Source organism: Falco biarmicus, chromosome 3 (genome assembly GCF_023638135.1).
Source record: "Falco biarmicus isolate bFalBia1 chromosome 3, bFalBia1.pri, whole genome shotgun sequence".
NCBI classification, from domain to species: domain Eukaryota; kingdom Metazoa; phylum Chordata; class Aves; order Falconiformes; family Falconidae; genus Falco; species Falco biarmicus.
Genome location: NC_079290.1, coordinates 120286178 through 120311874, shown reverse-complemented (window position 1 = coordinate 120311874; position 25697 = coordinate 120286178). Strand labels below are relative to the sequence as shown.

The 25697-nt window shown below is 46.2% G+C and overlaps 1 protein-coding gene across 1 annotated transcript; it reads right to left on the bottom strand.

Moving 5' to 3' along the window:
* Nucleotides 1–16: 16 nt before the first annotated feature.
* On the bottom strand, nucleotides 17–20605 carry CTPS1 (CTP synthase 1). The gene is made up of 19 exons (XM_056332043.1): nucleotides 20458–20605; nucleotides 20042–20215; nucleotides 19543–19713; nucleotides 18620–18720; nucleotides 17296–17412; nucleotides 15581–15664; nucleotides 15254–15334; nucleotides 13384–13535; nucleotides 11544–11676; nucleotides 10015–10103; nucleotides 9021–9115; nucleotides 8402–8464; nucleotides 7495–7538; nucleotides 6564–6660; nucleotides 6231–6286; nucleotides 6050–6146; nucleotides 5607–5751; nucleotides 3208–3298; nucleotides 17–1721 (listed from the first exon to the last, which is right to left on the bottom strand). The coding sequence occupies exons 1-18, from the start codon at nucleotides 20552–20554 to the stop codon at nucleotides 3214–3216; spliced, it is 1881 nt and encodes a 626-aa protein (XP_056188018.1). The 5' UTR covers nucleotides 20555–20605; the 3' UTR covers nucleotides 17–1721; nucleotides 3208–3213.
* Between the last annotated feature and the right edge of the window lie 5092 nt (nucleotides 20606–25697).

The window sequence follows — 25697 nt, the reverse complement described above, 5'->3', positions numbered from 1 at the left end:
AGAGAGCAAGCTCCTGCCTAGTTACTCATTTTATTACAAATATGCATTTAATGACCAAGTCAGATGCACAGTTTTGGCCAAAACAAAAACAATTCAGAAGAAAGAAAACCAAGCTGTGCTACAGATGAGGAATGATCTCGCACGGCTAGAGGGCCAGCCGTTCCGTGGCCGGTGTTCAGCATCTCGACTCGGTTGATCATTCTTGCAGAACTGTTGTAATTGGCACACACAGAGAACGCGCAAAGCTTTCCGGGCTAAATGCAGCTTTACAGCAGATACTGAAAATAATTGAGCAATAAAGCAAGAGGGGCTGTGGAAAAGATCACTTAGGATGAGACAGGACAGCATTTAGATTTGGCATCAGACAACACAGGAGTTAGCACCGAGCCAGGCTCGAGGCATACAGCTTTCTCCAAACTTTAATGAACTGAAGAGTTCTGAACATACAACACTCCAGACAACTGAGACACTTTCCTCCTTTCTTCTAAACAACCAAAGACCAAAATCTGTGTTGCCTGTACTGCAGCAAGAGGCAGGGGATAATAAAAACACAAAGCAAGTGTGTTTCCCACCCCAGAACTGCCAGCGCTGAGCTTACCGTAGGACAGCACACATCTACCAACTACACCAGAACACTGTAGGCGAATTACGAAGCCCCTCCCTCAGGAAACAGCACTTCGGTATTGCATTGAGTGCGGGACACGCGGCTCTGCTGTATAAAAAAAGGCAACGGAAGGCTCCACTTCCAATCAATGAAAAAAAAGCACCATGAACTGTTTAGTCCAAGGCAAATCACCACGGGAGCTGTTAAAGGCAGCATCTGAAAGTAGTTCACTTTCTTTTCTGTACCTCCCCCTTGATGCAAGGAGTTGAAATTTCCCAGCCCAAGCAGCAGCACCAGCAAACACTGGTGCAGAAAGGGCTAGCAGTTACGCCTCATTTCAGGCAACGATGGGCTTTTCCTGACAGTTTTGCTTGGGGTTTTCCCCCACATGTTCCAAGATAATTGCATCCCTGCGGAGTGACATATCACAGTTAGAGCTGATCATGTTCCAGATTAACTCTATTCCAGGAAGATGTTCCTGGTTAAAAGTTCATTGCCGGCAATGAAAGTACCAAGACCACCAATGCCAAACATTTTTAAATACTACTGAAAAAAAAACCCAAACAAAAAAGAACAAAACATTCCACCACCATCACACCCCCCTCAAAAAAAAAAAAAAACACCTGCATAAAGCTGCACAGACCCATCCTCTGCAGCACAGCACAGCTCAAGAACCGAGCAAGCCCCCAAAATAAGTTCACCAGTAAGTAATAAAGACTGCTAAGGGAGCAGAAAGGCTGGAGAAAGCAACTCAACTGTCATTGTCCAAGATACAAACCCATGCCAGTGTTACCATGCACTAGGAAGGAAGTGTGCAACTGGATTCTCCCCAACACAGCGAATCCCATACCCAAATTTGCTTTTTATCTCCAACATGGTGCTAACTGAAGTCTAGAGGTGCATGTGCTGTGATGAGCTCTCCTCCAGAAATAAATAAAGAGTCTACACAGAAAATAAACTTAAGTACAGAAGAGTTGGGGAAATAAAGGGACAGGATTTCATAACGAAAATTATAAAACTGTAACTTAAAAAAGCCCAAAGCTGACAGCGTTCAAGCTATTGCTGTAAGAATGCCTGGAAAATCTAATGAAGGCTCTTCTCTTCAGCGAAGACACATCTGAAAAAAGAGAGAAAGAAAAAGAGCAGGAATTACTGACAGTGAAGAGCAACAGGCTGGAATTGCACAGCACACTGGGTCTTACATGCACCACCCCAGGCAAACACAGCACGTGGGACCTGACTACACTCCTCTTCCCGGGATAAAAGGTGTTTATTAGTTTTACAGGGGCACTATGGCAACGTTAAGACCAGTGTATTACACCCCTGAGAAAGCAAGGTCCTTCGAGAAGTTGACGTTTAAATAAACCGTAGGAAGTGAGCACTGTTCAGCTGAGAGATGACTTCCTGCCCTTCCCAGCGCTGCCCACAGCAGGGACCAAAGGAAAATCTTCACGACGATGCAGCTATTGATTCGAGCTGGATGTGTACCAACAGGCCAGTCAGCCAGACACGCCACGCATGCCAGTGTCACTTTCCCTACAATTTCTTCACGCGAGGACAGCCTCCAAGCCATCGGGTATCAACACAGCACCCAGATTGTCACACTATGGAGCACACCACATACTGTCAGCAAGTCAGAGGTTCAGAATAGCTTTAGGAGGATAAAAACAGAGAGAGGATTCTTCAGCTTTTAGTTTGCTGCTGTACCCGACACCTAGCGATCCCAGCCACCTTCAGCACCGCAGAGGCCCAGTCTCATGGCCAGGGATGGGAGAGTTACTTCTGTGCTAGACTCAGGCTAACCCTCACTTTCACTCTGCAGTTAGCTTTGGAAGCAAGGAGAGAGGGAGGAGAGGAAAGCTGGACATCCCTGGTCCCCTCACATTCAGCAATAAACCCCTGCTCTCACTTGACATGTGTGTGCACAAATGCTGACTAACTTCCCCAAAACCACCATACAAAACCAGCCAGAGCAGTGGGAAAATGTGTTATGTCCAGGATCACATACTGCACAGAGAGAGAACTGATTTAAAAATTAAGTCTACCTTTTTCTGCTGAAGTCCAAAAGCCAGGTTTTCGTGCCCCCACTCCACAACTGGATGACATGCATGCAATTTTCACATCCACACAACAACTGCAGCAGCTATTGCATTTCAGAGCTCACAGGTTTGACAAAGAAACCTGCTGTATCAGGAGATGGGGGAGAATGGCTGTTTCAAAAATGTTCTTTGGCAAAGGCGAGAAATTGCTCCTCCAATATTCAACTTTCTAAATCCAGTAACCCCTTGCTCAGCTTTGCCTCCATTTTCAGGAATGTGTGCTATATTTGTGCTTTGTTTCTTTACTGGAGTTTAATCTCAAACTCCCACATGTATTTTTATACTTTATTATGTGTCAATTTGCTAAGGAAATACCCACTGACATCTGTTACACAGACATGAGGTATTATGCATCCCTTGGCACAGCTGAAGCACGTGTGTGAGCACCAGTTTTTACCGTGTGCCAGTTTTCTGCCAACTGATGTGAAATGTTCAGATGCCAGGAGGAAAGACTGGGCAAGGAATTTTTTCAATAATGAAGAGGTTCAGGTCATTAAAAGTTACCAGGAATCAGTCATGATTTACTGATGGGAACTTCAGCTCTGTTATCTCCAAGTCAGGCGAGCTGCTGCCACTTCTATCGCTGTAGGTGTCCCTGCAGAATTCAGAAAGATTTTATTTTATGGTGCACAAGTGCTTTATAGACCTAGATTTATCAGCAATTAGCGGGGTGTGGTAGCAAGTACTGCTAGCCGAGGCTGAAAAGCAGAGCACACAAAATTCCTAGTGTAGCTAGCTGTCCCTTTGGAAATTGGGCTGAGTCATCATCACTTTTAAGGTTTGTAAATTAAAATGATTATACATATAATAAGCATTTTGTAAGGCAAAGTTATTCTAAATTAAATTCATTAAATAGGAAATAGGAGACTGGTTAACCACCCATAAGCCATTCTATTTCAGCTTCCTGGTAAAAGCTGATTGCCTTTAATCCATTAAACAGCTTTTTCAGAATCACAAAATAATTGCAATCGGCAGGACCACAGGACAGTTACACCACAGGGACAACTCTCACATCAGACACGGCTGCTCAGGGCTTTATCCAGTCACGTTGTGAAATTCTGCAAGGACAGAGAGACTGTGCAGCCTTTCTGGGCAACTTGCACCAATAACATGTGGCTGTTCTAATGGTGAGTAAGATTTTCCTTATATCCTGTCAGAACCTTCTTATTTCAATTCATGTCCGTCCGTTGTGTCTCATCCTCCTACCATGCACTTCTGTAAAGGTCCCGTTTTCATCTTCTTGATAACATTTTTGTAGGTGTTGGCAGGCTGCTCTCAGGTCCCCCATAAAGGCTTCCCTTCTCCGGGCTGAGCAAGCCCAGTTCCTTTGGCTTCTTACTCACCGGGCACATACTCCAAACGCCTGACCTTAGCAGCCCTCCACTGAACTCTGACCAATTTATCCGTGTTCCACTTGTACTGGGCGACCCCAAACTACATAGGATATTCCAGATGTGGTCTAACAAATGCCAAGTAAAGAGACATAATAACTTCTCTCCATCCTGCTGGCTGTGCTCTTACTCATACAGCCCAGGATGCTGGTTGGTGTTCACCAGGACCTCACCAGCAGAGCTGCTCCCCAGCTGCTCAGTCCCCAGCCTGTGTTCCTCCAAGGGGTTCCTAGATGCAGGACTCTGCATTTGTCCTTGTTAAGCCCCGTCAGGTTCCTGCTGGCCCACTCCTCCAGCCCAGGTCCCCGCAAACAGCAGTCCCATCCTCAAGTGTACAGTCCCTTCCCCCTAGTTTGGTGTCACGTGCAAACCTCACAAGAGTGCAATGAGCCTCCCCTGAAAACGTGATGACACAGGAATGAAGGGGAGTACAGGATGGGCTGTAACACCCACCAATACTTTTTTAGATTACATGATAACCATGGAACAATTCGTGACCACCATCACAAAAAGACTCCAAGAGCAGATATACTAACTTAGGATGCTGCCGTCACCTCCCCCGCTCTGAGAAGCCATTTCAAACTCAGATGTCCAAAAGCAGGAAATTAAAATACCCCTCAGCATTTACAGGTGTTGAAATGAGGCATCTTGACACAAAAACTCTCTTCAGAGCAGGTCAGTCAGAGCACAACTGACAGCCGTTCTCCAGGCATCGACACAGGAATTCCTGTGGTGCAGCTGTATTGCAGCTCGACCCAGAAAAGGCCAATACTTTCCTTTTTGCATTCTTTAGCTTAATACATTCAGTGTTATTTCTCTTTTGCATTTAGTTTGGACTTTGCTGCTTAGTGCACTGTAGCAGCATTCCAGCTACACTACAAATCCTCTGTTCTCCTCTATAAGGAAGAAAACGGGTCACTACCAAAGTGATGTTTAGGTGTTGCATATTGCCATGACTGCTGAGCAGAACTGCGGGGCATGGGGGAGCAGCAGCAGAAGTAAATGCACCATTAGGTCTACCCAAAACATTAGCTGCTTTGCAAGCGGAGACAAAAGAAAGCTTAAGTCAGCAGAAAAAGAAAAAAGAAAGAAAAAAACCCCAAAGCTGCAACCACCAGGGCCCATTCTTTAAACCAGCAACAGGAACAAGTTTCTTAAGGACCAGCCTGGACCCAGGACTCATAGAGGGAATGGGGGGAAAACCCCAGGAGGCCTCCAAACACCCAAAAGAGCAGGTCCAGCTGCAGTTTCCCCAAACATCTCTGACTAACATGAGACTGCAGTTACTCTCACTGAAGTCGGGACCTCGCTGCAGGACAGCTCTACGGCACTACTGTCAATCTTAAAATGCAAGAGAAGAGAAGAGGTTTCACAGAAAAAGTGGAAAAAAGAGATGCTGTAAATACCCCCTAGTTACCCTGCAGTAACTATGCCAAGAGGATTCTCTGGTTTATCCTGTAGGAAGAAGCACTGCCCTGTGAAAGGTCTGAGTGGTGTCTTCCTTCAACCTACCTGGGTGAGAGCCTGCAGCCCTTTTGCAGATAATGTGTAAGTCTTCCTGCAGATGCCAAGAGGAGGCCGAAGTATGGGGGAGATGGCTTAATTGGTCTAGAGAGGAATTCAGGGTGATACTGAACACCAACGAAGAAAGGATGCTCTAAAAGAAAGAAACAGAAAATATTAATGCCAAGTCTCTTAAGCCTGTGGCTGAACTGCAGTCCAAAGCACTGATCACGGTGAAGGCCTGATGATGGGGAAGAACTGTCATTTCTATCCTGCCTTTTGCCCCCAAACGGACAGGCACATGGGATTTTTTTTTTTTTTAGCATAACTTTATGGATGGAATCATTCTGAGAGAGTCTGGGCTGGTCCCACACAAAAACCTGCTCAATTACCCTATGAACACTCTCCCTTGTAAATACCTGCACCCACAAACTTACTGCACAAGTACTCACCTTCCAGCTCAACCACTTCCATTCGCTCTCCCTCCTCATCCTGGCCTACAAACTTCAAACCTTGCTCTTCAAAACACTTTTTCAATTCTGGATTGACCTAGAAGACCAGAAGCAAGAAAACCCATGATCCCCTATGTTTGGATTACACAAAAAAGCTCAATACCTACAGTAGCATTTTTACCTCAAATCTGTGTCTATGTCTCTCTTCCAAGAAATCATGATCTCCATACAGCTTCCCTACACCAAAAGGAAGACTTTTCTTAGAGCAAATGCCAAACAGTTTCCACAATGCCAATTTTTAACAAGTTCATATGAATAGCATCCATCCATCAGAATCTGCCACTTCTAGAGGGGACCAATTTCATTGATCTCCATACCGCTATCAGAAAAAAAATCTGCAAACACCTACAGTGCAATGATACTTTTAACATCCCCAGGTCTGATTTCCCCACACCCACCATACATGCATGTCATCCCCAGGAAACACTTCCAAAAGAGGTAAGAAATGCCTTACTCATGATTGAATTCTTGGTTTGGAAGAGTGTCCTTCTCTTGCCAAGCCTCATGGTCCCACCCATTTGCCCAGGATTATGTTCCGGCATGTCTATGACCTGTGAAGAGCATTCAGGGAGGTGAGAATGAAGGAGCAGTAACAGTCCCAGGCAGACTCTGAAACCTTAAAGGGGGAAAAAACCTCAACATCTATACAGAAAACAAGCAAAGCACGTTTGTGGGTGTTCAGGAAGCTTTAGCATAGGAAATGGTCTCAGTCAAAGCCTACGCAGATCACACACACTAATACTGTGCTATTTACTGAACTAAATGTTAAAACAAACAAACAAGCAAAGTTACAGAAAAAAAAATATCCCCAAATCAGAATCACTTATACTTTGATAAATAACTTCACAAGCCGTTTTTTTGAGAACTTCTTCCTTTTGAGTAGCATTTTAAATTGCAGCAGAAGCCAGTCGTTATGGTGGACCCTGGAGGAGGCACACAGTCTCAGAAATGCAGGTTCAGAAATCTGTCCACAAATGTTCCAAGGATTTCATGTCTGTCTATGTTAATTTCTGAGTTCATAATTAAACAGTTATGCAGTGGAATCTGGGTATCATTAAAGCTTTACTCTGTGAAATCAGTTAGCTTTCAAGCTGCCCCTTAAGAAGCTTTTATCTCTTAGAAAACACCTTGCTTTATGAAAAAGTGTAACTAAAAATAGAAGTATTACGAGTTTCACGTATAATAAGCACTGCAGTCTTCTATGAAGCAGCAACTGCCATGCAGTTAACGAGGCAAAGGCATTTTCTTTTCAGGTTAGTAAATGATGGCAGACAGGCTTAAAACAAGACACAGTAATCCAAGCTCTTAACTGTACCAACAGGTATGTGCAGAGAAGTCTAGCACAGCACAGTAAGGACATTACAAGCAAGTCACCGTGAACTCACCACCGGATGACCAGTCTTGGGGTCAAATTCTGTCGAGTTAGCATCTGCAATGTAATATTCATTAATGAGAAACATGACGGTCCCTCACACCATGACATGCATTTCCAGCTGCATCTCATCCCTGTGCTTCTGGCAAGCGGCAGCCTGAACTGTGCGGAGCCACCCAGCTGCACAGAGCTGCCAGCTCAGCCCCAGGCAGCAGAAACAGGACTCTTATCTGTTCCTGTGTCAGTGCTGACGATAGGATGAATTCCCGAGACTGCCTGGATGTTGCAATCTGGGGGCAACCAGTCTAGTGCAATCAGTGATGAAAGCGAGGGTCGTTCAGGAAAATCACACGTTCAACAGCTTAGAATATCTTAAATAAAGCCAGGGAGGGGAAAGGGAGCAGAAGTACTCCAAGAAGCACACCTCCCCCTACGTTCACTACTAGTGAAACTCAGAATCAGGCTGAGCAATTAAATTTAGCACTCTGTAAAGGGAGTTTTGACAACAGGGACCTAGTCAATTCAAACAGTGGAGCTCAAAGCAATTCAGCTCACTGAACTAGGTGCAACTGCCTGGTCGGCTGAATTGCTTTTTGGTCTTCATTCCCACTGGCTATTATAATGGGAATTTAGGATGTCCAGCACACAGGCACAACTCCGTTGAGGCATTTTATTCAGGAGATGAACCTCACTCTAAATAATGGAAAGTTTTGTCACTGTAAGTATGCCTTACTCCACTGATATTTATTTAAATAGGATAAGGAATTTTTTCCTTTTCCTTTGAAATAGCAAACCAAATGGGGAATTTCACAGGCTTAGGAAAAAAAAAATCTACCCACCAATGAAAAATTTAAAATTACACGTATTACTCAAGCAATCAAAAAAATTACCAAAAAACAGGAATGGTTTTGTGCAATTACCTTGCCAACCAAGAACACTGCGCGCAAACTCCACAACTGCTAACTGCATTCCCAAACAAACTCCTGCAGAAGGAAAGACAGAACCAAGTCAGGACAAGGACCACTGACCCGTATCACGAAGCACGCACACTTTCACAGAGCAGTCCTGAGTTAGAGGAAAACCTGGATGAGACAGACCTTTGACTCAGATTTAGGGGTCTGTTCACTCTGCACCAAGTAGCTCCGACAACTTTTGCTCCACACCTCCCTTCCCCACGCACTCTGCTCACACATTTCCAGTCTCTCACCATGTTAATTTTGTTTAAATGCAGCCATATATTCCTTCATGCCAAGACCACCAACAGCCTCCTCCGAAACCTCCTCTCAGACTCCCACCCCCTCATTACAGAGACTCCCTGTAATCACATCCCGCCCCGCTCTGACCACTTCAGAGCTAACTACAGACGACAGCTGTATCACCCCGTTATGCTGAGCATAGATCGCTGCCTTCCTCAGCCAATCCTCTTCCAAAGCGTACATTCTACACACCAATGAAAATCAGTAAACCTCTTGCCGCAGATCAGTTAGGCTGTTATTCAACCTCTTTATTTCTTCTTATGGATGAAACATATTTTCTCACCTAAGAAGGGTTTTTTCTGTTTTCTTGCCCAGGAAATAGCTTGAATTTTGCCTTCTGTCCCTCGAACACCAAATCCACCAGGAACCAGAACTCCGCTACATGAGGATGAGAAGATTCCATTCACATGGGGCTCACCAGTGTGATTCCCCCCATTCCCACCTCTCTCCCATAAAATCTTGGACTTGCAAGACCTCACTCCTGAAAAGGGCTTTAAAGTAGCTGATGTGACAAGGCCTGCCTGCAGCACATCTTCCACACGACTTCACATGAGCCGTCACATAAAATGTCACCGAATTTTCAGGGAAACATTTTGTAAATGCACATTTTACCTTCCCGAGAAATCTCAAATACGATGCAGGTTACAACACTAGAGCGGTTCACGTCACACGACTCCCATGCTCTGCACCAAACGTGTTCACGAACATGTCACCCTGCCCGCCCTGCTGAGGAAGCCGCTGGCTGCAGTGTCCAGTGCTCTCCCCGCAGGCACAAGGCCACCGAATTCTGCAGGAAGTTCTTTGTTCTCCTGGTACCACCCAACATCTGCTTCCCTGAGGGATAACAAGCCCCACTTATTCTTGTTTTCTGGGCTAACTCTTGGCACTCCTCTGCATCCTAATGCTTCTTCCCTTCACACACTGTCTTCCTAAAGAACTTTCTTACGCCCTCTTCATCTGGCTTTAATAGCCTTTACCAGCACCTACCCTTTCCCCTTATTTCCTCTCACCCTGTTTCCCCACTAAGTCTGTGCACATCCTTATGGGCACCATCATTTCCCCCACCGATGCCTTTCACGAACTCGCTCATTTATTTAACAATCCTCCATTTTACATCTTATCCTAAAGTTCGCTGAGGTGGATTTGGGGCAATGTCAGCGTGCTGGTAGAGTGCCTAAGAAAATAGTCTCTGGTGAGGCTCTTAATTCCAAAACTGTCAATAGCAGCAAGTTTATCAGACATGCTCCAAAGAAACAGCCAGAGTGTAAGAGTCTTACTCAGCACCACACAGCTTCTGCCACGCTTCATGGTATCGGACAGGTTCTTCCTGCAGAGTCTCTGGCTCCAAGTCAGCAGAGTCAATATACTGGGAAGAAATCCAAAAAAGGATGAGATACTGCCACAGGAGTGTACAGGGTCTCCTTGATTCTCATTAAGTTATCACCATTCCTCCTGGATAGCTCTGGATTTGTTTCCCACTGGATACGTGCTTATGTTTTTTCTGGGCTGATTTCCTGACAGCTAGTCAACAAAACTGCTTTCCCCCACCATCCTACTACTGATGCACCAGCAGAAGCCACGGGTTTTTGTCTTCCTCCCTTGGCCGCTCCTCTGTGACATACATGAAGGCCATGAAACACAGACTCATAAAACGTGAAGTCTTAATGGAGCACAGCAAGATGGGAACACACAGAAATGCAGACAGAAACAACCACACAGCAAGAAAAAACTGAATCATTATTCATCAAATAAATAATTTAATCTCTTCAAGAGGGACTGAAGAACAGACAGGACATGGTGAAACAGACTGTTGTAATTAAAGGATGTTATGACCAATGCCACATATAGAAAAAACCTGCAAATGTTCCAGTTTCTCATCTCCGTATTGCAGTATCTCTGAACTGCTGAATGTTCTGGCTAACCCTTTTGAACAACATTTTTGTCTTTTTTTTTTTCCTCCTTAAAGGTTGGAATACTGCCAAACAGTTCTTTAACCCAATATAGGATCTCCATGTACAGGGCTTGCAGAATCCATTCCCTTCTGAATCATACAAATGCAGCTGTGTCAGAAACTACCCACAGATGCATGTGCAGAATTTACCCTTCACTCGTCTTACTTGTTTTTCTTTTCTCCTCTACTGATTTTGTAAGGTGAAAGGTAACCCAAACATAGAACAGTGCTGTTATAAAGCAAGCACCTATCTCCATGACTCACCGGAATCACGAAATCACCAAAGATTTTAAAAGTATATTTAAATGAAAGTAAAATTTCTGACAACAGGTATGTATTTCACTTCTTCAGAGCACCTAGCTACAGCCAAGACCCTTGGAAGCACCTGTGCAGCCAAACCAGCATTAAAACCTTAATAAAGCCTAAGGCACAAGCATCATAAAACCTATGAATACCAGAAGGTTAACAGCAACAACCCTAAAAAAAGGATCACTTTCAACAACTGTCATAGGAATTAAAGCAAACAGGCCCTCCTCAAATATATCTACCACTCTATCACAGTTCAGCACGCAACACTGAGCGCTGAGGAGTTCCCATCAATTATACAGACACCTTGTATATCTTACAGGATAAAAGGCTGGTTTGCTTTAAGCTGTTTCATGCCTGACAACAGATTTTGATGCTGTAATCCAAGGACAATTTTAAAGTTCACTGGCAGAATCAACTCTCCCTTACCGTCTATGGGTTTGCAAAAAACTTAAATAAGACGAGCAGCACAGTAGGTGGAAGGAGAAACCCGGGGGGGGGGAGGTTTATTTTATTTTTACTTTTAAACACACACATGCCCACCCCTACCTTAATTTCAAGTTTGTGGTTGATAGCCAGTGCAGAATGCTCCAGTGCTTTAATGACAGATGCATAAGAATCTGAAAACTTGGTGTATTTGCCAACAAGCGCAATGGAACATGTTTCAAGGAGACGGTCATACCTAACACAAAATCAAAACACAAGTGTTATTTCATCATTAACAGAAAATGGGGGCAAGAATCACATTCTGTTCAAGTAACATAAACAGTTGGGCTCTTGAAAGTCTGTCCAACTAGAGAGATGACGACTTTGGAAGAGATGACCTTTTATAATAATTATGACTTTAAAACATCAAAGCAACATTAAAAGAAAGAAAAAAACGCCAACGACAGAGAAAAACAGTTGCAGAAAGTCACATACAAATTAACTCATCTGTGCTTATGCTGAAAAGCCATTCTGAGTAGATCCAAACTGTCTTTTCAGGAAGCTGTATTAGGTTCAAAGTCTGCAGTGAACTATTAGGAGAGAGGATCAAAGCCCAACTCTGCATATGTTTATACTGTACAGCATCTTCCCACGCTGCTTCTGACTGAGTTCACTTCAGCAGCCAGAAATACAGAAAGGATTCCTAGAGTTCTAAGGCTGAAGTGCCAACACCTTCAATCCCCAGCACCTGGCAGCTTGTGATTTGCACAGCGCTCTTGGCTACAGCCAGGAGATTGTTTAAAGTTTATTTCAGAATGCTGAGTACCTTCAACCAAGCTGGTTACTGAGGGCTTTCCCCATCAAAAGGACATGTTATTGACGGTAGTGGCTTGTGTCGGGCATATGAATAAAGGGAAACATCTAGATCTTGAAAATTAACTTCTTATATCGGCAAATATACTTAAGGCTTCAGAAAGGCCCTGAATGGTGACTGAAAAGACTCAATTCACTATTTCCCCACAATCACGCAGTCTACTCCCCACAAGAAAACGCAACACTGTGTCCTAGGAGCCTCAGACAGATCAGTTACAAAACAGTCATTTCACTCGCTTGACAGCATACTCAAAAGGTACATTTTTATAGACACTCCTGATGGCTCCTACATACACCTACAAAAAGGATTTCAACACTTTGTAATGTCACAGGGTTTTTTTGTATAAGAAGTGAGGGCAGAGCTGTCTACCTTTTAACTACTTCGAACTGGCTTTGACATACACAGTACACTACCAACACAAGATAAGGAACTCATTAACATTATCTTACAGGATTTTATGAAGGCAGGCTGAGAGAGGTGGGTTGTTAAGCCTGGAGAAGAGAAGGCTCCCGGGACACCTTACTGCAGCCTTTCAATACTTCAAGGGAGCTTATAAGAAAGATGGGGACAAATTTTCAGTAGGAGCTGTAGCAACAGGACAAGGGGTAATGGTTTTAAACTGAAATAGAGTAGATTCAGACTAGGTATAAGGAAGAAACATTTTATGATGAGGGTGGTGAGACAGTGGCACAAGTTGCCCACAGAGGCGGTAGATGCCCCATCCCTGGAAACGTTCAAGGTCAGGTTGGATGGGGCTCTGAGCAACCCGATCTAGTTGAAGATGTCCCTGCTCACTGCAGGGGGGTTGGGGATTGGACTAAATGACCTTTAAAGGTCCCTTCCAACAGAAAACCATTCTGTGATCCTATGATTCTCACGTTGAAGAATATTTTTTTCCAAACTGTTAAACATCTAGGAATAAAATGCGTTTTTGCAGTTAAAAAAAAAAAAAAAAGAGAGAGAAAAAAAATTGAGCACGTAAGAATACTCGAGGACCATGAAGAACACTCATCACTTAATAACCAGCAACCAACAAGGGAAATCTAATCTACAGCCTTAAATCAAACTATGCCCAGCGGTGCAACTCACCTGTCAGCCATTTCCTTCCACTTCATGAGCATCCTCCTCGGCTGCCTCTCAATGGGAAGGTCAAGCCTGTGTCTGAAGTAGTCAACAACTCCCTGCTCCTCTAACAACAGAGGAACCCGGTAGATAGAAGAGACATCATGAACACAGATGACCTGTTCATAAAATATGAATGTCATTAAAAATTCCTATGAAATTATTTTTGGACAGATATTCAGAGTGCCTCTGTCTCCACCAGACAACCACATGACCACCTAAACTTCCAGGAAATAACATCTGTTGAATAACCTAAAAACATACAAATAGTTTAATACTAGTTTCCATACACCTGAAAAGGTCATCCTTCAACACTTCCCAGGTATTACTGCTCACTGGAGCTCCTTGGAAAGGGCTATAACATGATAACCTACCCGTAAGGAAGTCAGCTGCTACGCAGGTTATGTGACTGCACAGTAAAACTCAAAGAACACTTCAGCGAGACTTTGCCCGTGACACAGCCTTCTTGGTCATCCTAATTGAAACTACACTTAACCTGCCCACAAGCCCAGCTTCCCCGTTTCCCACCACTGTTGTTCTTAACAGGGGTCCCAGTTTGATTAAGGCCCAGGGAAATCTGTGATCTCAATACAGCAATAAATTTTACAGAGTGTCCTTCATCAAATTTAGGATTAAACAACTGTGAGCAAAGAATTCTTAGACCAATGAGGAGTATCTATGTCAACTGCTCTAGTTCACTGAAATGGGCTTCTTCAGAAAAGGAAAGACGCTCTGGACAACTGTCAACTGTCCATCAAGAATGAGACTCATACTTTAAGGATTAAAAATACACCAGCACAACTATTTTTAAATTCATATTTCTCTTGACTCAAATGAAAGCAGAGTTCAACTTTGCAGCAGTAAAACCCCCTAGGCCGCAAATTTTCCTCCTTTACAGTCAATAAAGTTTACTTCTCAGTAAGTGTAACTTCAGTCAGAGAAACAATCACGTAAAACTGCATTAAACTTCCTGGAAAGTGACTGACAAGAGCCAATTTTCAATTCCTGGCCAACAAGAGGTAGATATTGTACTGCTAACAGATTGGTATTATTGCCAGCTAATTCTGAATTTAATACTTGAAACTGCAAGACTCAGTTTGATCTCACTGTATAGAAAATTAATAAAAATTACTTGACAAAGCCTGGAATTCCAAAGTGATACTCAGTCCTTCACAAAAAGGCAAAATTTTTCAAGCTCCAGCTGGACTGGAAAGTGCTAGTATTAAGCCTACAGACTGTTTGATAATTTTCCAAGGTCTATCTCAAACTATGCTATGCAGAGTAGCCTCAGTACAAAAAGAATGATGCTAGCATGGAATTTTTACGTATTGCATAACATTGCAGTGAAGCAATGCTTCTCTCAAATACCATTTCAACTTTTCTGTGCAATCTCTCCTCATGAAATCTTGGGAAGAAGAACAGTATTGTAAAAGAGTAGTGTACGAAATATATTCATGCACGATTTAAACCTAATTTTGGGCAACTACTCTTTGGCTTCTAAATATTGAAAAATCTCATTCTTCTGTATTCACAGAAGGAATGTGGAAGGATAACTAAGGTCAAGAACAGCTATTCAGAAAATACCTTGGATTCCATAGAATTCTCTGAGCCTATGCTAACTACCTTATAAGAAAACCCAGGTACTGGCACGAAAAGGACTATTTTTGCAACAGTTACACATGTAAAGAATGCAAGTAAGACAAAGCAGCAAATGAATTATGCAGCTAACAAAAACCACAGCTACAACACAAAAATGCTACGTACAGATAGAACTCCACTCAGCATGTGACAAACAGCTAGAATATTTACTGCAAGAAGTGCAGACAGCAATCTTTACCTGTTCTGGTTCAACATGACAGAACATGGAAATCTTTTCTTTTACTGAGGTATCCAATGGAGTGGAGCACCTGCAAACAATCTGACAGAACAGCAACATCAAGGCTGTGAAACAAAACAGAAGTACTCAGACATTCCTGTAACAAACCTGTAAAAAACCTGTCTTTCTGCAGTCTCCGTGGCTTGGGAAAAAAAACCAACTCAGTTACTTCTACTTGTTTATAACCAATGCGCAACAGCTCTCAACCTAAGCATTGCTCAGACTAGCATGGTCTTGCAACATCCCAGTACTGCATTTTTAAATTCAAAACCATGCAGCAAACCTTACCAGATCTGGTGAGAGACCAAGACCTCTGAGTTCACGAACACTGTTTTGGGTGGGTTTAGTCTTCTGTTCTCCTGTAGAGCTTGGCTGGTCAGAGAAGAGCAGAAGTTAGTCTATCAAATTATGATGATAAGTAGCAATGATTCATCAAGCTAATAAGGACTTTCCATCCTGTTAATCTTATAACTTTGATCCAGCTCTCAGACCATTCACATGAACTTTAAATATCCCAGTACACTATCATTTACATCTCAAAGACTGAAAGCAACCAGCAGAAACCACAGTTCATGTCTCTACGGTCAGTAGGTATTCACCAAAAGGGTGGTCAAGCACCGGAGCAGGCTGCCCAGGGAAGTGGTGGGGTCACCATCCCTGGAGGTATTTAAAAGCCGTGTAGACGCGGTGCTTAGGGACATGGGTCAGTGGTGGGCTCGGCAGTGCTGGGTTAGCGGTTGGACTCAATGACCTTAAAGGTCTTTTCCAACATAAACAGTTCTACGATTCTATGCATTAGTGAGGGAAGGGGAGAGCAGAGACCTTAAGGTTTTTATCCACTGCTTTCTCCAAACACCCAGTATTTTACATTTCTCATTTTTTAATCCGTAAATCACCTGGCCTGGACAGGAGAAAGACAGAGAGCAAAGACTGATCTGCACTCCACTCCAGTGACTATCAAGTTGCTCTGCCAAATCCAGTTCCGAGACAAGGAACACCCATGCTTTCCAGTACTGTTAACATAACCACGGAAGAATTTTTTCAGCAGTGACTCCTGCAGTAGAGATATTTTTGTCTGGTTAAGACTGTAAATCGTCTCCAAAACCAGAGCAGATAATACAGATGAGGATATAAGAGGCATTATATGGCATAAAACACCTTCATATGCTTTTGATATTAACTGGAGTTCAACCCATCTACTTGGCACATACGCGTGTTTTGTTTTTCTTTGTAATTCCTAATTAACTGATTCTTATCGTGCACTGCTTCATAATACTTTTTCTTAGTTGGATCTCTGAACCAAGGGCAACAGCTACTCAAACTGAAAAGGCTTACATAGCAGTGAGATGTGTGAGTCTATGAAATGACGGTTAAAAGATCAAAACACACATTAATAATATTGTCTAGGGATTAAAAAAACAGATCATGTTTCAACACAGCATTATGTTTTGAAATTACAAAGGTAACCCAACCTATTTCATGAACTACAGCTAATGAAAATCTGGGGAGTGGCGGGGGGCATCAGGGGGAAGCACACAGCAACAGAAATATTAAAGAACTCGAGGAAGAGCTTGGAATATGATCTTATTTAAAAAAGTCCAAAGGGTTGTGAAGGCTGGCTATACCACTGAATTTTATATTAGCTTTGCAGAAATGAAAGGATATGCAAACGAAGAGGAAATAAAAGTTTTCAGCCCTAGAAAGCAAGTTTACCTGTAAAAGCTAGGAGACAATTCCATAGAGGAAAAACAGCAGTTAAAGATGCAAAACTGCATTTGCTGCAACTCCCAACTATTTATTACACATTTATGCACTTTGAAAAGTTTCTGTTCACTCCTTGCAAACCTTTTTAACTACATATTCTCTGCATTTCTTCCAGAAGTTTCTACATATAGAAATACAAATATAGCTGTGTCTATAGACACAGCATTTCAGAAACATATTCAGAAAGCAAATTCTGGACTGAGGAAGCCTCTGACCAGCAAAACAATTTGGGTCCTTACCTGGGGAACTAGACTGACATGAATGTTACAGAAATTCTCTCTTTTGGCTTTGAACTGGAACTGGCGGAAAGCTTCAATGAAAGGCATGCTTTCAATATCGCCTACCGTCCCACCAAGCTAAAAAAGACGAAGGCATTTAGAATTAAAGTTAGTACCAAAACATCACCTACTGGATTCGTACACTAAAGCATACTAAAACATACTTAAAAGGACACTAAAACATCTCCCCAGCACCTCCCTCTGATTCCCTAAAGCAGCACCAATACCAATATGAAAAGTACCAGGATTTGCCAGTCATTTGTACTGCTCCCACAGCCCCCAATCTACCCCAACTATTATTTTACCTTCATGATTTCCCCAAAAATCAAAGTCACAATAAAACCAGCTTCTCATATGGGCAGCATCTCTCCACAGAGATTAGGTTTACTTTTATTCTCTCTTTGGGGAAAAGATTAAGGTGTTTAAATTATCATTTAGGAACATTAGGTGGCACTGAGAAGCAAAACTTCTGTTAAGTTTTAATAACTGTATTATAGAGAGTGGTTTTGGACACATGCAGGAACAGAGACAAGGCGTTCTTTGGAGCACTGCCAGCCTCCCATGCGTTGACAGATAGTGCCTCCTAGGTACTTCAGGATCTAGGCTTGTGAATCCCAGAACAGAAATTGGCACTCAAGCTGCAGAGAGTCCTATGTCACCATGACCCGGGCACTCTGACAAGCTCCGTCTCCCCTGTATTAGCATATTCCGCCAGCCAGCTCAGCAGACTCAGAGCCTTCGCCCTCCTCTGTCTCCTCTGGCACCAGGACATCCCATACAACACACGGGAAACTGCACAGGGCTTGTCACCACTGACCTGTGCCATTCCCTTTTCTAGGTCTACGCTTGAACTAGTCGCTCCAAGGCTCCCTTCACTGCTAAGGAGGAAAGATGACTGTTTTCAGAGGGCGATTTACCTGCCCTCCCTCTATCCACCAAGGAAGAGGGCACCGCACAGTTAACTCAGACTCTGGCACATGAAAGTTACAAGAGCTAAAATTCATTCTGTAGACTAATTCACGTTACACTAGAGAGCAAAGCACCTCAAAAATACAACTGTCCAAGATTTAAGTCCTTCTGCGTGCAGATTCAGACACAGAACATTCAGAAGATTAGACCACGTCAGTGAAGCCAACGAGGGAGATTTTTAAGAATTCAACAAATTTGAATTCATGCAAAGTTGAACATTACTGGGGAAAAAATGTATTATGCAAAATATGCACATAGTTCAGTTTACTCCATACAAGAAGCAAAACTATTTTTTTGTTTTTTAAGAGCTACAAACCTCAATCACACAAACTTGGGGTTCAATGCCATCTTCATCTACAGGAATTCGTGCCTGCCTCATTACCCATTCCTGTATAGCATCTGTGATGTGGGGAACAACTGAAAAAGAAACCCAGGCGAGGGTTAAAGCCACAACCCACACACATTTCTCCCTTTAACTCATTACAGAGCAAATTACTGAAAGTAACTAGCCAGCACTTCCCACATGACTTGAGCAGGTATTTGCGTCTTTAAAGAAGTATGCATTTTTGAAGTGATTATTCTTGGCTGTGATTTTGCAAGAGAAGTGCCTCGGCAGGAAATGTAATCCTGCCTCAATTTAAACACATGTAAGCAATGTTTCCTTTAAGCTGGAAGATTCAAGTACAAACAGTTCTTAGCTCTAAGCAGAGAGAGTTACTCTGCTTTAAATTGGCTGTAAATGTCCTTATCCAAACCAGCTGTGGAGAATGCTTAAAAAGGGAAGGGACTGATCTGGTCCTCAAAGATCCTTTGGGTTTTCTACTGATGTGACAGTTGTCAATAACCATTTTAACCAGCTAACAAGTAATCCACAGGTGTATTAGTCTGAAGTTGGTTCACATTTAATATCAGCTACGTTAGACAGTTGGACCCAAGTCCAGCACTCGGTCCAAACAATAGGCAGTACGCTGCTGAGGACTGGGAAGTTTTGAGGGAGGGGCGAACAGGTAACCTGATTCAGCACGGCACACACCAATATACCTGCACCAGTGCGCCTTCTGCCTCTCCTTTTGAAAAAACTAAACAAAATTAATCACAATTGTAGATGATTATTACATACATGTGAAATCACAATCATGTATGACAAAGATCTCAAGTTAAGATGAAATGCAAAAGTCCCCAACCAGAAGAGAAATACAGAATACATTTCTAAGCATCAGAAAGGAAGCTTCACATCACCTTGGACAGTTTTACCAAGATAGTCTCCCTTCCTCTCCTTGTTGATGACATACTGGTAGATCTTCCCAGTAGTCAGATTGTTGTCTTTGGTGAGTCGGATATCGAGGAAGCGCTCGTAGTTACCCAGGTCCAGGTCCACTTCTCCTCCATCGTCCAGCACGAACACCTCCCCTGTGCACACAGGAAAAGGCACAAGCGCACCCGTCAACGGGAAACGGCCCACAGCAGCAAGGTGCTGGGTTTGCCTGTGACAGCTGGAAGAACTCAACGTGAGGAAACACCTTCCCTGACTGCTACGGCCAGTTTCGGAGCAGCCAGTAACACGAAAAGCCTTATGTAACGCGGAGGCCGGCTGCACCGGGGACCGGATCCCCCAGCCGGGCAGCAACGGCAAGAGGCCGGGGAGCTCGGCCGGGCCCGGCGCCGTGAGGGGCTCAGCCCGCGGGCCCGGCCCCCCGCCCCGGCCCACACCGCGACCCCGGCCCCGCGGGGCACTCACCGTGCTCGTACGGGGAGAAGGTGCCGGCGTCGATGTTGATGTAGGGGTCGATCTTGATGGAGGTGACACGCAGCCCGCAGGACTTGAGAATGGTGCCGATGCTGCTGGCGATGATCCCCTTGCCGATGCCCGAGATCACGCCGCCCGTGACCAGGATGTACTTCATCTGCCTCGCTGCGGGCGGCGGCACCGCCTCAGCCGCGGCTCTGCGCCGGGCAGGCGGGCACAGGGCCAGGTGGCGCCCGCCCCGCCACCCCCCCACCCCCCGCCGTTCCCGCCTCTCAGCGCGGGCCGCGCGCCGCCCCCCCGCCAGCAGCCCCCGCCGCGGCCCCGCTGAGCCCCCGCGCGTGTGCGTGGGGTGCGCGTGTCCCGCCCCGCCCCGCGGGGTGCGCGCGGTGCCGCCCGCCGCCCCTCACCTGTGCCCGCCGGGGCGGCGCGCGGAGGGCGCGTGGCGAGCGGGCGGGGGCTCCGGGCGCGCGCGGCGCTGCGGCCGGCGGGGCGGGCAAAGCGCATGAGGCCGGCGCGCGGCGGGGCGCAGGCGCCCGGGGGGGCGCGCGGGGGAGCTGCGCGTGCGCGGTGGCGGGGCGCGCGCGGGTGGGCGGGCTGGCAGGGGGGCGCGGCCGAGAGCCGGGGCGTGGCCGAGAGCCGGGCCCCGCCCCAGCCCCCCTGCCGCTCCCGGGGCGGCGGGCCGCGTCCCGTGTCCAGCGCGTTGCTCAGCTGCTGCGGAGGCAGCGCTCCGGGACGCCGGGAGATGTTCTGTAGCCTCAGCCGTGTCCCGGGACTCGGTGCGGCGGCTCCCCAGGGCGGGAGGGAGCCCGGGGACGTTCGGCCCTGTCAGGAGGGGGAGGAGGAGGAGGCAGCCTGCCTTCGGCTGGGCGCGAACCTGCTCTGTGTGCTGGGGAACCGGGCCCCAAAGCAACTCGAGGGCCCAAAGGCCTCCGTGCAGTGCCGGCCGTGCCCCCTTTCAGCCAGCCCCACCAGCCCCAGCAGAAGCCTGGCCCGGGGGTCCGGGGGCGGCAGCTCCTCGGCGGGGCTCCCTGTGGCTGCCGGTCGGGCCCGGCTGTTCACGCTAGGGACACTGGTGATGCTCCACAGACGCTTCCCACTTCCCACTCGCGCAGCTCCGCTAGCCATGTGTTGCCCAAACTGGTCTCAAAGGCTTCGTGCAGTGAGTTGTGTGCACGCCTTCATCACCCCACTCGCCTACAGCAAACACCATTTGTACGTGGAAATGCAGTAATAAATCACTCGGTCTCTTGGCATCGTGATACATTGCCTCGAGCAGCCGTTCTGTCTTCTACTTTCCGTTCTCTGCTATCCTTGCAGCTGGTCCCCCTGCTCTGACAAGCATCACTTCTGCCTTGCTGGCTGGCACAGTGCATATCAGTGCATATTCCAATGACTTAAGAAATTAAAAACACTGCTCCATGACCCATATACTCGTAGGGGTTTGCATCTGAAGAGCTTTGATATTTTGGTGTGCAGCCTGTGTGTATTCACAGCAAATGGGTTACAGGTGAAATGCATTGCTGTTGATTACAGGTAATTACATTCCAAGTTATGTTCCCCACCCCACCACAATTCCTAATTACACCAGCTGCTGTGCTGGGGGGTGGGGGGATGCTGTTCCAGGCTCTCCTTGTTCTGTTGCTGTTTTGCTTCTCCACTGTCATGATTTAACTCTGGCCAGGAGCTAAGCACCACACAGCCACTCGCTTGCTCCCCCCCGCACTGAGAGATGGAGAGGAGAACTCGGAAAAAGGTAAAACTTGAGGGCTGAGACAAGAACAATTTAATAGTTGAAATAAAATAAAATTACAATGAATAATAATTGTAATGAAAAGGAGGGAGTAGTGGAGAGGAATAAAATCCAAAGGGGGAGGGACCCTAACTGATGCCAATAGAGTTTCTCACCCCCTGCTGAGTGATGCCCAGCCATGCCCAAGCAGCAATCAGCTGGCCCCAGCCAACCCCCCCAGTTTGTACACTGGGCATGGCGTTCTGTGGTCTGGCATATCCCTCTGGGCAGTTGGGGCTGGCTGTCCCAGCTGTGCCCCCTCCCAGCTCCTTGTGCCCCCCCAGCCCTCCCGCTGGCAGGGCCTCAGAAACCCAGAAGTCCATGGCTTAGTATAAACATCACTTAGCAACAACCAAAACCTTCAGTGTGTTATCAAGGTGATTCTCACACCAAATCCAGCGCACACACTGAACCAGCTGCTGAGAAGAAAATTAGCTCTCTCCCAGCCGGAAGGAGGACATCTGTGGAGGGCTCGTCCTGCTTTCTTGTGTTACACAGGTAGCTCACAAGTGAGAAGAACATCAGTTTCCAACATCTTTTTTAAGGACGGAGTGGAGATGGGTCTGACAAAGGGGTGACGGGGGGGCTGGTGGTTCATCCTGGTGAGGCTGGGGGAGGCTGAGCTCTTCCAGGCTGCTCCCAGCTTCTCCCCTTTGTGAGTGGTGCATAACATACCTGCCTCTGGCAGGGGCTCTGTGACCCAAGGCAAGTCCTCCTTCCAGAGGTGTGTGTAACCTGAACGTGAGCATCCCCTCTTAGACACACAAATCATTTTCTCAGTGCCTAATTAAGGCCTCAGGGGTCGGATATCCAGTGGTGCTTAAGAGATAACTGCACTCAGTGGGACCTATTGTGAATGTTAAATGGTGTGGAACAACACTGACCCAGAAAAGTCAAATCACAAATATCTCAAGGTACAAAAAATTGCATCAACTTTTTGGAGGAGAGGTGGGGGAAGGGGGATGGGAGTGTGTTTCATCCTTAGTTTTGCCCTTAGTAAGTTTTGCCCTTACAATGTCTTGTTCTCAGCCCTCTGTAAAATACAGATTGTGAATATTTTCCTTTCAGAAATGTGATGTGAGATGTGGTTCACTCTATTTATTTAACAGGGTTTGATTCATAGCAGAACTAATTAACTGGAAAGCATTGCTCAGAGGACTGGCATCTTTCTGGTGAATATTAATGTGTTACCGGGATTATGTGAGGAAAGAATATACTGGAATCCTCTCATACTCACTTGAACTTTGTTATTGTTTAGGTGCCTATTGATGCCAGAAAATGCTTATTATGGTATTATATTTATATAATATTAATGATGTTAATAAATTATATACTATGTAATATTTATATTGTATTATAATCCTGATTATAGGTATTGGGGTTTGTATTTTCTCTGAAAGGTACATTTAACTTTTTTTTTTTTCAAGTGAGGGCTTTTCTTAACAAGTTCACTTTGTTCATCATTGGTTTTGCATCTTTTTCTTTGATTGCCTTAAAATTCCACAGAAAAGTTGATTTTGCCTAATGACAATAACCTGCAAGATGCAAGCCCTTATCTTTTGCTTATAAGCAAAAGGAGTCCTGTCAAACCTGCTTCTGCTGGCCCCCATACATCTACCCCAACAGCACGTGGGAGAACTAGCCCGTGAAGATGACAAATGTGCACAAACATTTTTAAGCAGGTGATGGAGTTTTATTCACCACATTAGCGCACCATGTCACACACTGGTGATGCGCACACTGCCTCGGTGCACGGAGATGGCTCAGCATGGTGTTAGCCAGGGTGTCCCACCTGGAGGTGCCTGGGCGGGCGTCTTGGGGGATGGATGTGGAGGGGGGTGTCCATAAGGTCACTGCTTCACGTGTACCTCACGACGCCCTCCCTGCCGTTTCGGAGGGCTGTCTCGGCGGTGCCAGAGTGTTGTGGGCTCTCACCATGCTGTGCCTCTGCAGCAGCCACCTCTGCCATTGCTAACAGCGATCTCCACCGTGCAGAACCAGCTGCCTTCAGGTGTCAGCCATCCATCCAGTAACCTGGGTCATGCTATTGCCCTGTATTCTTGCTGCTGAAATGGAGCGTTTCGAATGTGGGTTTGCCGTTGTTCTGGGCTCTGGTTCCCCCGCGATGCCGCTCTGCCCAGGCGGTGCCGCAGTCCCAGCCAGCGTGTGGAGAGCCGGGCTGCTGGCGAGTGCCAGAACATGCCGGACCTGCAGACGCAGGTGGAATGGCACGTGCTTGGCGTGGTATTCAGTGCCGACTGAGCTGGCTGTTGGTGCCCCTCTCCCGGGCGGAGGAGCCGGGTGCCCCTTGGAGGCAGGGGGCTGCCAGCCCAGGGTGGCTGCCCCTCCATGGGGGGATGCACACAGGAACGGCGGCCAGGGCTCCTGCAGCCTCCTCATAGTACAGTCACTCCTGAAGATGAAAACATGACCTATTGCAGCAAGATTTTGAGAAGGGGCTATCAGTTCAGGCCAGTGACTCTTCTCCGTGACAGGTGAGAGAAGTGACGGGCAGTGACGGGATCTCCAGAAGCTTGACTCAGACCCTGTGGAGAAGGGTCTTCAGCCATGTGGGCTCACCACCACCCCACCGCTGGGCAGCACTGCAGAGAAAATGTTTTGGTTTTACTGTTACCGGTATTGCACATCACCACACACACCCAGTATTTATGTTTAGCACCTGTCTCGGTCGTATCGTGTTGGGTGGGCTTCAGCTCTTACCCTTCTGACTGCTGCCTACTCCAGATGCCCCCCTCATGCCCCAAATGGCACTGCGGTGGGTGAGGACACCCCTGACACCATCCTCATCCCCCCTGGCCTGTCCCTTGGTGGCAGCAGAAAGCTTTGCCAAAGGCTGGAACCAGCAAGGACAGGCTGGACACTTGTTCCCCGTCCTCTCTGGCTTAAGCCAGGGTCAGCTGGCTGTCACCTCAGCACCCTGCCAGCTGCTCGGCCCGAGGCCAGAGCTGGCTCTGATGGGTCCCTGGGAGCCTGAGAAAGTACCTGGGGAGAGCCAAACCCTCCAAGTCTTGCAAAATAAAATGCCCTTTTCTTTTACTTAAAACCCTATCACTTACTCTTATTGCCATTTATAAAAGGGTTTAGTCTTTTTTTCCCCCCCTTTTTTTTTTTGACTGTGCTGTGCAGTTTAGCAGCTTCACAGAACACTTGGACAGCAGCGCACCCATGCATGTGGACAGCACCAGCAGCACCAGTAGCACCCGCCCGGTGCTGGTGGGCGTACAGGAGGTGCAGCTGCTCCAGCTGCTCTGTACCCTCTGCACTGTGCAGGCATGCCAAGCAACATCTGCAGAGAGCAAATCCAGCTGATTTATGTGGCACTAACACCACGAGGAGCAACCTGAAATGGGAGGCAGAGAACGTACCCAAATGCTGCACTTCCCCTGGAGGAGCGCACAAAGGCAAGGCGGACCACCTTGCATGCTGCCAAAGTGCCCTGGACCTCTCTGCCTCTGCGGGCCTCTGCAAATCATTGTTGGCTGTTTTTTTCACACAGAACATTGCAGGCAGCTAAAAATCAAAATATGAGAGCAGTTGCCATTCTTTCCTTCTCCAGATTCACCCTCAGTTCTTACTCTGTGGCTGCTGAAATGGTGACGGAATAGTTCCTGCTGTGATCCAAATGTCTCCTAAAAGGCTTCTTTTGTGGTGGCAGTGGCAGCTCTCCCTTAGCAGTGGCAGTATGTACCACCTGAGGTACGACGCTGCACTTTCTTCTGTAGCAATGACACTAAAAATCCCAGGTTTTAAGTTTCTTCTGACCAGTTCCCATCAGCACATGGCTCAAAGCCACTGCGGGGTCAGCCAGCCTTGGAACACACCGGAGAAGCTCTTCTA

Bases quoted from the DNA above. Each gene is read 5' to 3' on its own strand.
- CTPS1 (XM_056332043.1), bottom strand. From the start codon at position 20,554: ATGCGCTTTGCCCGCCCCGCCGGCCGCAGCGCCGCGCGCGCCCGGAGC. The intron at 20,216-20,457 runs GTGAGGGGCGGC...CGCCGCCCGCAG, and splicing joins CGCCGCCCCGGCGGGCACAG to CGAGGCAGATGAAGTACATC. The intron at 9,116-10,014 runs GTAAGACTCTTA...ATCCTCATGTAG, and splicing joins CAGAAGCTGTGTGGTGCTGA to CGGAGTTCTGGTTCCTGGTG.